This window comes from Anser brachyrhynchus (genome assembly GCF_964034855.1).
Source record: "Anser brachyrhynchus genome assembly, chromosome: 3".
NCBI classification, from domain to species: Eukaryota; Metazoa; Chordata; class Aves; order Anseriformes; family Anatidae; genus Anser; species Anser brachyrhynchus.
The window spans coordinates 123,252,121-123,264,902 of NC_137696.1; the positions used below are offsets into that span (position 1 = coordinate 123,252,121).

The window sequence follows — 12,782 nt, forward strand, 5'->3', positions numbered from 1 at the left end:
AACATATTCTTTAATTCTAACAGATTTTCAGGAAAGGGTAAGCTATTCAAAACCAATCAGTTGCATGTAGATTATAGAGATGTAAGGAACTGGGTTTAGAAGTCAGGCACCTGGTCCAGCTATGGGGACACACCACATTCAGTTGTTCATTAACGCATGATTATTGATAGTCCCTGATAACACTTATCAGTTGATTGGATTTTTTAACTGAAAGCTCAAAACCTAATAAAACCTTAAAAAACAATGAAGTGCTAGAACTGGAAAGTTTCACCAAACACGCAGTTATTTGGGTAACTGTGAGCTGGCTTTTAACTATATAATACTTGGCAACTTCTGCACCTTTCCTAGAGAGTCTAACGTCACAAAGCGCTGTCATGGGGAGACAAATAACAGCAAAAACAGCATTGTGTTAATCCTACCCCAAATATACATGTAGCATTCATTAAGTCTAATGGAAAGCACAGGCACAAGGATTGACCTGAGCATGTCCTCTTGCCAGGCTCACACAGTAACTTTAAGTTTAGCAACATATACCAACTTTTAATACCGCGGAGACCTGAGCGTCGTGACAGAGGAAGCCAGAGTCTTTTCTGCCTCATGCATGAATAACAAAGCCACCTGCTATATTCCAGCGGTGGATGCTTTATTGTTAGTGATGATGCATGAGGCAGAAATAATGCAGTTTGATTTTTAGAGACAATACCAAGTTGAGCTTGCAAGGCTGTCAGTTAGCCCCCACTCGTTTGACTTGGGAACTGAGCAAACAACATGGAAGTAATTGATGGAAACTAATGACACAATAAAATGTCATTTTTCTGACCTACTTTGCTTAAAGTAAATCCCCATTAATTGTAATTATCTGTGCTGGTGACGGAGTACTCCACGTACACCAGACGCTCAGCTGGATCCCCCAGTTATCGAAATGAGCCAGTTCCAGATTTACACTACTCTGATTCTGGCTTACATACCTCTCTATATATAGTGTTTGTTCCCCTGATCTGAATAAATGCCTGGAAGATGGAAGACCACACAGCTCAATTACTGTATTGATCGGGACAAAAAAAGCCTTTAACCAACCGGCACACGAAGGGCACGATTCCACGCTGTGGTTTGCTGGGTGCTGCTGGAGCACCAGCCATGCCTCCCCTTCCTGGTGTCTCGGTGCTGCTTCTGAAAAACATAAAATGCAAACATAAAGTAGAGGGTTTAGATCAGTTTTGACTGCCACAAGAGAAAACCCCTTGCTAAACACGTTTTATAAATATTCGCAGATCTAAGGGCCATCCAGACATTCCTCAAACCTCTGGACACGAGTGCCTCAAGGTGATGGACGCGTGGGTCACCACGAAGCACAGGGAAAAGCTTTTCCTTCTCGAACACATGAGTTAAGAGAGACATCAACATGGGTGTGATTGACACTCACAACTTCAAAAAAATCCACCCTAAAACATAAAAATACAATATGTTGACTAATAAAAGAAACAGGCTCTGACTAATGGCTCTTTTTGCTCTCTGTGAGGGCCATAAAAGAGGGCTGCAGCTTGGCTGAAGGGGCAGAGCATCTTTCCTACACCCTTGGCCGAAGCGACCATCCAGCGGTGGCTGCGGGTACCGGGGACACGAGGGGGCTGTGGGGTGCTTTGGGCACGGCCACGGTTCTGCTGTGCGCGAAGTGGGTGAGCTGGAGCTGGAGAACATCATGGGATGATCAGGAATTAAGATGTAAGCGGTGGAGATATCACTTCTGGCCACCCACGGAGTCATGTAACCATGACTCATCGCCTGATGCAGGAAGGAGCGGAGTGTACCACGCATCAAAATGGACAAGATCTTTCCAAGGACAGACGCTTTGGGCTGGAAAACCTTTCAAGGTCCTTCATCCCAACTGTTTATTGTTTCATACTGGTATGCAATTTCCTTGCAAAATTAAGAAACTATGTGTTAAAACCAGCTAGGGATTTTATTTTTCCCCCCCTCTCTCTGTTACTCCTACTGGAAGGATCTTCCAGTTTCTAGACTAAATATATCCATGGTCAGTTCCTACTCATTTACTCTTCTGCTGCCGCCTTTCAGTGTCACAGCACTTTTCCCTTTGCTTGCATTTACTTTCCAGGATGTATTTACAGGCAGAAAACATATTCCCTTCCCATTCTCATTTTTTGCTAAACTGAACAAGCCAAATTCTTTCAGTCCACAGCAGAAAGCCAGCCCTGATCTCTGACAACTCCCGGCTCTTCCCTGCACGTGCTTCAGCCTGAATTCACCCTTCTTGGACACAGGTGGCCACAACTGCACCGAGAAATTCAGAGGCAGTCTCAACAGCGTATTACCTCATGTCACATATTGCCCAAGCAACTGCTTTTCTCATTTAGCGTGCCAACGCTAAAATCCCTAACTGCTGTCTTCTCCCACCCGTATGTCTCATCGCACAAGTTTGGGCTGTTTTTGTATCAAAACAGATGAGTCTTCTGTCCCCTCATTGGTTCAGAGCACGCAATGTGCACCTACACTTCTATTTAAATAATAAGAGCAAATAGTTTTATTGCTTCTGTGCTGGTTTTTGTTATTGTTGCTGTTTTGTTTTCAAATCATATGTAGCAAATTTGCTACTTAGGAAAGTTCGCAGAAATGAGGAATGCTTCCATTTATAGCTCATCACACTGCAAAACAAAAGTTTGAGCTTAATACACGTGCCTGTCCCCCTAGAACAGAGGTCGCAGAGTCCTTATTCCTCGGTGCTGTGAGAATTAACGTATATGTTTACTGCTCTGGGTTTTATGGTGTCAAACAGGAAAGTGTTTTTTTGTTATATATATATATCTAATCATACATGTCTTATGCCTGTGCATTCATCTGGGTTGAGCTAAGGGCTGGCGCTCCCCTCATTTATTTCCATATTGATATTTCACGCCAGCTACATGCCACAGCTTAAGTCAGCAGAAAATACGGGCCGATCCGCAATGTTTGAATTCGGCTTCACAGGGGCTGCGGGGTCATGTCCTCGCCGATCCTATTATATCTGTAATACGAGTTTTCTCCCTTTGAAGAACTTTGGGCTGGAGCTGCAGGCAGTACAAATGACTTTGATTTGGCCACATGCAGACGTGCATCAGAGGGCTGTCATCTGGACAATGCGCCAAGCTTTGCTTTCCATTTCCTTTCTTCCGTTCCTCTGCTACAGGAGGATCCAACTGCTTCAAGACCTGCCGTGCCTTTCAGGACTTCGTGAAACTTTTGAAGTCCTTAGGAATCACTTGGAAAGGCCAAATACGTCCTTCTCAGACAGCTTATTTAATATTTGCAAGTCCTCTCACTCTTTGCAAGATTAATTTTCTTTTTCCTTGCTGGAAAAAAAGCGTTTTTATCTGCACTTTTGCACCTTTCCACCTTTGTGGTTTTTTCCTCTGTTGAAAATCAGACTCTGCAAAGCAGCAACTTTGGCAAGTTCTGGAGCCCTGAATCTATTAGCCCTGATGTTTTGCCACAAGTAAAAAAAAAACAAACACAGAGAAAGAGGCAGGAGAGCCCACAGGAGAGTAAAAGAGCTGGAGAAGGAGCATCAGGAAGGAGCGTGCTTACTGAATGGGAAAAATAAATCAGCAGAGAGATGATAAACTACAGAGGACAGCACAAGACAGCACAGAGGAGATGGATGCGATGAACAAATGTAAACGGGTAGAAAGGGAACCAAGTGTGGAAGGACCTGGATGTGTCTTGCCAGCCTGCCAGCGGCTCCTTGGCCAAACCACCGGCCTCGGGGTGCTGCTGAGCCCCTGGCAGACCCCCAAACCAGAGCTCGCCTGCAGTTTGTGCCCTCCATCAGGGACCTGGGGCTGTGTTGGGGACCTGAATGGTTTACCCGACCCCGTAAGAACAGGATGTGCAATTAAGTGTTCCTGAAAAGGGGGAAGAGAGGAAGGGACAAGCATATGGGTGAAGTGGGATAATGATGTGTGGGGTGGGGGGGGGAAACAGTGACTTTGCCTGACCCTGTAATAACGGTGCGTGCAATTAAGTGTCCCCCAAAAGGGGTAAGAGAGCAAGGGACCAGGACTTTGGTGAAGTGAGATAACGATGTGTGGGGTGTGGGGGGGACACAGTGACTTTGCCTGACCCTGTAATAACGCTGTGTGCAATTAAGTGCCCCCAAAAAGGGGAAGAGAGCAAGGGACAAGCACTTAGGTGAGGCGGGATAATGATGTGTGCACTGAAGACAGGAGGCCACCGCAGCGCGGGGGGGGACACCGGGGGGGGGTCCCTACAGCCCCTCGATCCCCAGCCACACAGCTCGGGAGGGCCAAACGCCCCCCCCCCCCCCCCCCAAAACGCCACGCCGAGGCCGCGCTGCCCGCTGAGGGGGGCAGCTCCGCCGCCAGGCGGCCCGGCTCGGCCCGCCTCAGCCCGGCTCGCCCCGGCGCTGCCCGGCTCGGTCGCTAGGCGGCCCGGGCCGGGCTGCTCGGCCTTGGAAGCGCCTCCCCCGGAAGCAGCGGGCGGGCAGGAGGCAGGAGGGAGGCAGGAGGCAGGCGGCAGGCGGGCTGGGGGGGCGCCGGCAAGCGGGGACGGGGGGGGCCGAGCGAGGCAGCGCGCCCGGCGAAGGGGCCGGGGACGCGGCGGCGGCGGCGGCGGCTGTAAGATGGCGGCCAAGTCGGATGGCGGCGGCGGGGGCTTCGCCCAGCTGCACAACCTGGACGAGGCGTCCGCGGCGGGCGTCGGGGCGGCGCCGTGCGAGGGAGCGGAGGAGCCGGGCGGCAGCAGCTCCCTGCACATCTGCCACTGCTGCAACACGTCGTCGTGCTACTGGGGCTGCCGGAGCGCCTGCCTGCGGAACCTCTTCGGCAGGGCGGCCGCCGCCGCCGCCGCCGAGCCGCTGGCCCCGCGCCCCGCCGACGAGGGGCCGCCGCGGGCTGCGGAGGTCGGCGGGGCGGCCGAGCGGCCGTGGCTGGACTGCCTGTGGATCGTGCTGGCGCTGCTGGTGCTGCTGGGGGACGTGGGCACGGACCTGTGGCTGGCGCTGCACCACTACGGCCGGCGGGACTACGTCTGGTGCGGCCTGACGCTGGCCTTCGTGCTGCTGCCCTCGGTGCTGGTGCAGATCCTCAGCTTTCGCTGGTTCGTGCAGGACTACACGGGCGGAGGGCTGGGGGCCGTGCAGGGGCTCAGCAGCCGCGGGCCGCCCATGATGGGGGCCGTCGGCCGCCGGGGGGGACCCGCCGGCGGGGTAGGAGGAGCCGGCGGCACCGCCACCCCCGGGGCGCAGCGCCTCTGCAGGATCTCCGTGTGGGTCTGGCAGTCCGTCATCCACCTGCTGCAGATGGGACAGGTCTGGAGGTAAGGGGGGGGGGGCGCCCCGGTTGGGGGGCGGCTGCCCCCGAGGGGCTGCGGAGGGAGGGGAGGCGGCGGCGGGCGTCCGTGGGGTCGGGGGTGGGCGGCGGTGGTGGGGAGATGGGGGCACCGGTACTGCATGGTGTAACGCGGGGCATTGCCCGCTGGGTGTTGTGGGGGGCACTGGCGCCTCACGGTGCAGCCTGGACGTGGGGCAGTGTCTTTTGGGGAGACGAGGGTCGCTGCCACCTCATGGTCTGGCGGGGACGTGGGGCAGTGTCACCTCATGGTCCCACCTGGACCCTCGTCTCTTGGGGAGATGGGGGTCACCGCCACCTCATGGTCTGGTGGGGGACGTGGGGCAGTGTCACCTTACGGTCCAACCTGGCCATTGGGCAGCGTCTCTTGGGGAAATGGGGGTCACTGGCACCGTACGGTACAACCTAGACGTGGGTCAGTGTCTCTTGGGGAGATGAGAGTCACTGCCACCTCATGGTCTAGTGGGGACGTGGGTCGCTACCACATCGCAGTCCAGCCTGGACATGGGGCAGTGTCTCACAGAGAAATGGGGTCACTGCCTCTTCATGGTCTAATGGGGATGGGTCACTGCCTCCTCGTGGTCTAATGGGGATGTGGGTCACTGCCCCATAAGGAAACAGGGGTCACTGCCGTCTCGTGGTCCGTTGCAGACGTGGGTCACTGTCCCTTGGCTGATGTGGGAGAACGAGGATTGCTGTCACCTCGTGGTCCAACGTGGGCATGGGCAGTGTCTCCAGGCTGATATGGGGGAGTGGGGGTCATTGCCACCTCACGGTCCATCGTGGACATGGTCACTGTCCCTTGGTTGAGGTGGGAGAACGAGGGTCCCTGTCACCTCAGGGTGGTGGGTTGCTGTCCCTTGGCTGAAGTGGGGGCAGAGGGGGTCACTGTCAACTCGTTGCCCATCACGGAGGTGGGTCAGTGTCCCCTCAACGTGGGTCACTGTCCCCTGGCTGAGGTGGGTCCAAGGGTGCTGCTATCTCCTCATGGTCTGAGGTGGACATTGGTCACTGTCACCCCATGGTCTGAGGTGGACGTGGGTCAGTGTTACCTTGTGGTCCAAGGCGGATGTGGTCAGTGCCCCCTATATGGGGAAAGAGGGCTTTTCTACCCCTTAGGGTGAGTAGAGATGCTCCTGCAATGAATCTGTGGGGCTGAGGTGGGGGAAACACGAGTCACTGTCACCTCATGGCCTGGCAAGGGCCATGGGTCGGTGGACATGGGTCAGTGCTCCCCCAGCTGGAGGAGGTGTGGGGGCCCTCCTTTTACTGAGGGGATGCTCAAAAGGAAGAAAAATTCCCTTAAAACATGTCTGTGGGGCTGAGGTGGCAAGACTGGGGTTTGCTGTCCCCTCACGGTCTGAGCTGGACATGGGTCAGAGCCCCTCACATGTAGGATGAGGGGAGATTTGGGGTCACCCCCACTTATCTGAGGAGAGGTGCCCCCAAAAAGCATGTATGGGGCTGAGGGGGCCATGGAGGTCACTGTCACCTCATGGTCCCCAAGTAGCAGGGCCAGGGCTCCCCCCCAAGTAAAAGCTGGGGGAGATACAGATCCTAGGCTTTGTGCTGAGGGGAGGAGAGATTTCCCCCAAAACGAGTCTGTGGGGAGGGTGAATGTGGGCTGCTGTCCCCTCATGGCAGGGGGAACACGGGTTGGTGCCCCCCACAAACATGGAGGGTCGAAGGGGTCCTTGCTCCTCGGGGTTGTAAATAGTGCCTCAGGGGTGGGCTCTTGCCCCCCCACAGGGCTGGGGCAGGACTTGGGGGGTAAATATGGGGCTGCTCTTCCCTACAGGTGCTGGTGGGGGACGCTAACACCCTTGCTGGTGACGGCATGGAGGTAGGCCCGGGGGTGACCCCCACGAGGGTCGCATCCGTACCTCACGAGCTTCACCCCACACGGAGGGGGACCCCCGCAGCTCGCCCCCTTCCCTGAAGAGAAACGCAGCGTGATGCCTTGGCCCTGGCTGGGGGGAAGGAAGAAACCTTCTCCCCGGCGAGGCAGCGGGGTTGTGGGGACGGTTTTCGGGTTGCCAGCGCGAGGCTGAAGGTCAGAGACGGGGACTGCACCCCCGGAGAGGCCCTGGGGCAGAGGAGCTGCTGGTCAGGGGAAGGGGTTTGGGGTGTCTGCGGGGTCAGGGGGAATCAAAGGACGTCCTCCAGCACGAGCTGCGAGCTGCGTTATCCCCCCGAAAGAGGTTTAAGAGGAGGCAGGGAGGGATTCTCCGGGATGAAAGCCTGTAGATACAACCGCTTGCACAGAGACACACGGCATTTCTGCGGAAAGGGGTGTTGTAAGGACAACGGTAAAAGACCCGGCGTGGCCCAGCGTCCTCCGGGATCGCTCCGGGGGGGACGTGGGTTAAGGAGATGGAAGGAGAAAGAGGTGTGGGGTGATGGAGGCCGGAGGGAGGGCTCCGGGTGGTGGCATTGGGGTGCTGCATGCGCCCCCCCCGCACACATATGGGGAGATTGGAGGGCTGGGGCTGGCAGCGGGGCTGCTGGGGCTTGGTAGCTTTTCAAATCAAGTACAGACAGAAGATGCTGGATTTTTTAAGGGGGGAGAAGGCAGTACTTCACGATGAGGCAGCAGAGAGCCCCGGAGGGGCTTGCAGGGAGGGTTAACGTCCCTGCATCGGCATCTCCAGCGTGAATTAACGGGGCAAAAATAACCCGACGGGTGGATGGGAGGAATTCGTCGCTGGGGTCTGGGTGAGAGGAGAGGGGAAGGGGAAAGCAGAAGGCGATGATCGGTAGGGAAGTCCTTTTTTAAAAAATTATTATTATTATTTTTTTTCCGTCTGGATAGCGGAAGGGGTTAAGCCTGCTGCCTAATGAAATCAGTGGAGAAGTGGCTGGAGTTAAGATGGAGACAGCATGCTGGAGCCTGGGGGAGGGCTGCGTGGGTGGAGGCAGGGGAGGGCCTTGACACCTCTTCTGAGGACACCGCTCTTGAGATAAAATGAATATACCCATCAAAGATTTTTTTTTGGTTTTTATTTATTTTTTTATTTTTCTTTTTTTTCAAAAGAACCCGAGGGGGTGGAGGGGCGGGGAGCTGCGTGGGAAGGGTGCGTGAAATGTATACCTGGGAAAGAAGCCCGTGGAGCCGTGCAGCGCAACAGCACGTACATATTCCTTCTGCATCTTCAATGTCATTTGTGTAACGCTCAAAACACGTTTGTGCTCAACTTCTCATTGTGTGGGGGGGCTATTTTGTTTTCTTGCGGCCGAGATGCGGGCTGGGGGATACTGAAAGGGGAGTTTGTGAGGATGATGGATTGACGCGTGACCCCTTCCCCTGCTTTCCCTAATGCTCCCAAACGCTGATCCCATCAGCAAAAGCAATTCAGCGATGCAGAGGCACCTCTGGCAAGTTGGATTTCTCCCCTCCGGAGCCAGGAGGAAGAAATGATTATGTATTAGCCGCGGTGTGAGCCTGCATTGGCAAAAACATCCCCCGGCACGCTCGAGTGAGCAGGTGGGGAGGGGGGCACTGGAAGCAGCGCCGGCAGAGGCGATGCATGGGGAGGGGTGATATTTTGGGGGGCATATGAAGAAACCAGGCTCAAGCTACCCAGGCTTTTTGTTAATGCAGAGAAAAAATATTCACTTCCGAGGCAGCGCGGGGCTGGGACTGCCGAAAGGGACTGGAAAGGAGCTCTGCAGCCCAAAGCACGCTAGGTGAAATAAGGGAGCTTCCTCTCCTGTTGATCGCCAACCTCCCTAGCGCACGGCTCCGGCTTTTTAGGGCACGCCGAGCAGTGCGGGCGGCGTGAAGCTGCCTCCCAGCACCTGACCGAAGCCGGAATAACTTCCCGGTGTCTGTGGGCTAGCCTCCACGAAGGCGTCTTTTCCCATTCCCGCTCTAGCAATTGGCGAGCGCCGTTAAAATTAATCTGGAACGCGGCGATGGGACCAATGCCGGAAAGCGCCGTTTTAGCGGCGTTCACCTGCGGCTAAATCGCTTCGTGCTGGTAAGAAGTTGATAACGTGGGGACGGAGGAGGAAGACCTAGAACAATGTAAGTTCAGCGCGTAATGCATCCAGCCTGGTTTCCTGCATGATAATGGCTAGGCGCTGCGGCTGCATGGAGCGTAATCAGGGTTGTACGTTATGTAGAGGCTGTCGGAGCCGTTGCTCGGCAGCTGGGAGCGAAATCGCAGAGAATAGAGGGGGCAGGTTGGAGTCGTACAGAAATCCCTTCCCTGAACTGCCGAAGGCTTGCTTGGTGGTAGACGTTAGGTAATCTGGGTTTTACTCGCGGGGATAACACCGTCCCCGTAGGGACTCCTAAACGTTGGAGAGGCTCGCCAGTAGGACGGGTAAATAACATTCCCGTGGCAGAAACACGACCTCTGTTTAGCGAGGTGGTCTCGGAGAGCTGTCGGGATGGTGGGGCAGGAGCTCACGGGTCTGCTCAGTAAGGGCAGGGGCTCCTTCTTCAGCTCCTGTCCTCAGTTCTCCTGCCCAGGGAGCGAGCGCTGGGGCTTAGTGGGAGTACTGGGCGGATTGAGCGATATTTCTGGTTTCTTGTCTTGTTTTTTTTTTTTTTTTTTTGCTCAACTGAGAGCCTGAGGCTGTGTTAATGCTGCCCACCTACAGCGGCTGCTGGAAAGAAAGTACACAGACGTTGTGAAAGCATGCGCGTGTGTGTGCACACATGGGCATATAGAGATTTTAATTGATGCTTGGAATGCCACGATCTTAAATTACCTTCCCACTGGTAAAGCTTAGGTACCGGGGGAGTTTTACCCTTACAAATCTCCCATTTTCACCTTTCATCTCAATCCCCTAGCTTACCTCGAGGACTTCAAACAAGTAGAGGATGCTTGTTGAGGAGGGACGCTGCAGTGCTGTGGTTTTGCTGGAAATAGGCTGAAGGCTGCTCGGGCGTCTGCTGCTTTCGCCGAACCCATTCATCCACGTAAATTCAGGGAAAATAGTTTCCAGCCAAAGTTTTCATACCCCGGGTAGTTTTTCGAGGTGTGTTTATGACGGCTGGGAGCATGACTTCCGCATCCGACGCACCTTTCTTTAACCTCTGTCGTATATTGGTCAGTGGGTCATGGTTGCGGTTGTGGAGTACAAGGATTGAAGCGCAATCCTTGGCGTCGCGGCGTGCTATTAAAGAAAACGTTATTGAATTCCATTGGATTAACAGTGTGTGGGGTCTGAGCTAACAGGAGCTCGCCTGAAAATCTCGCCGCGTCTGTTGGCTGGCAGTGATGGTAAGGTTCGTGACTCGAGTGCAATATATTTATGGGTTTTGTTGTTAAAATTGGTTGGAATACGTATTTAGAAGAAAAACATTTTGCTAAAAAAGAAAAAAAAAACACGCTTCAGTCACTGTTTTGACATTAAAGCGCCGTGTCTGTGTGTGTTTAAGGGAAAAATTCCTAAAATTTAAGCGAAGGCTTGACATCTTGTTTATTAGTGGAAAGACCAGATCCGTGAGTTGTTCTTCGTTTGGCGTGCCCGGAGGTGGAAGGATGAATCAATGGGTTTAAAAGGAATACGTGGTATTTAATGACTACGCGGTGAGTGGGTTTAGGCTTTACTAAAATACTTTGTTCTGGGATGAACTGGGAGTTGGAGATCTGCTACTTGAGCTAATTTAGAAATTAGCAGCTACAACTCCGAAGCTACCAGCCCGAGTCCCCTAGAGTGGGAGACATCAGCGTGTCAAATGGCAGACGAAGTAGAAGCTGCTGTCCTGACACCGCCTCGCTTTCTTGCTTTGGGATGTTCAACCCTACAGAGCCTTGCTGTGAATTTACTGCCCGCCCTGGCACTCCTGAATGTGTTTTTTTTTTTTTTTTTCAGCTTTCTCTGGTTAGCTTGTCTGGCAGCTAAGTTTTTCCCTTTAGCCAAGTTTTAACAGCTTGCTTTCATAGTATGGAGTTTTGTCAGCTTTTGACAAGTTGGCAGAGGGAGGACGTTCTGGGATAGATGATAAATGTGTTCTCCCTACAAAACCACGTCTGGGGTATAACGTTTTTACCCAGCCTTTCTTGCTCTGTCCCGATTTTGAAGCGTTTTCTGCAGGATCTCCGTCAGAGCTGGGCTGCCTAAGTTAAAACACGCCGAGGATACTGCATCTACAATGCAGGTAGGGCAGTTTGTGGGGGCGAATACTAATCCCAAATCACGATACCAGCGACAGAAGAGGCTTTCTCACTTGAGTGGGGGTCTCCATTGGTTTCGGGGTGGTGGCGAGGCTCCGTGTCTTGTTGAGTGCTACCCACTAGAGGGGGTCAAACCACAGATGTTGGAGCAGGTCTGCTGCGCCAGCCTTGGGAGGGCAGAGTTGCCTCCAAGCCTTCCCTTTGGGTGCTGCCCCGACCTGCTGGGAGCTCCCCATCCAGGCACTTGGGTGGTTCCATGCAACAGCACGGTGTGGGTAGGCGGAGGAGCAGGATTTGGGGCAGAAAGTGGAGTTCAGCTCCGTTTTGAGGAAGGTACACGTGGTGCTGCATTGGTGAGGTGTTGGCGCAGCGGTGAGAGCTCGTTGCTTCCCCACCGGGCTATATGGGGATGCAGGAATGCTTTGGGGCCCTAATCTTCTTCCTGAGAGAGCCGGCATAATAATTCCTGGGCTCTGGGGGCCAGGACACCGATGTGAGGCTCTTCTGAGAGCCCAGGAGTCTGAAATCTCTCCGGAAAACGTCTGCGTGGAAGTGGGGTGCCAGCCCGCTTCCCTAAAATCTTTGACCCCAGCATCCCCGTTTTGATTGCTCCATGCCAAGCTCTAGGGCAGACAGTCGTGCCTTTTTTTCCCTTTTTTTTTCGGGTGCCCTACAGTTTTATTTCTAACGCCAGTGGGATTAGAGGCAGAGGGGAGGCAGGGTGCAAAGGGCTGGGGGAAAGGCAGCTTGCCTTCTTTGCCCGCTGAGACGCTAACCTCTCCGTCTTCCACCTTTCTAGACACTTCCATTTTGCTTTTAGCTGCATTGAGCTGGTTTTATTCCTTGCAGTGGTTCTCCTCTCGGTATAAATGTAGGTTATTCAGGGAGCATTTCCTTTAATGAAAAGGATGTAGGAAGAACTGATGGTGATAAAGCATCTCTGTGGAGGAGAGCTGCTCTCGCTGCCTTGAGACTGCGAGGAAAAGAAATTGGACGTCAGATGTATAATTTTCCTCGGGGAACGAAGGTAGCCCAGGGAGGAGTCTGGATCCCTCAGAGAACTTCTCCCTGTGCTTGCACTTGGCTTTATTTCCTTGAATCCTGACTGGATTTTTAGCACCTTGCTGTCTTGTAAAGCAGCGGTGGCGTAAGGCAGTGCTGTGACACCTGCGAGCCTTTGTGCAGGAGGAACTGTGAATCAGAGAAACGCTTTGTTACAGCCAGAGCTCAAATTAAATTGGAATTAAAGCTACAAGCAAAAAAAAAAAAACAAAACCGCGTGCCAAATACT

General features: G+C 53.7%; 1 protein-coding gene across 1 annotated transcript in view; it reads left to right on the plus strand.

Annotated features, from left to right (window-relative positions):
* Window positions 1–4,472: 4,472 nt before the first annotated feature.
* XKR6 (XK related 6) overlaps window positions 4,473–12,782 on the plus strand; it is a 188,471-nt gene continuing 180,161 nt past the window's right edge. The window contains exon 1 of the mRNA XM_080585721.1: window positions 4,473–5,328. Coding sequence (XP_080441847.1) covers window positions 4,634–5,328 — 695 coding nt within the window. The 5' untranslated portion in view covers window positions 4,473–4,633. The remainder of the gene's footprint in view (window positions 5,329–12,782) is intronic.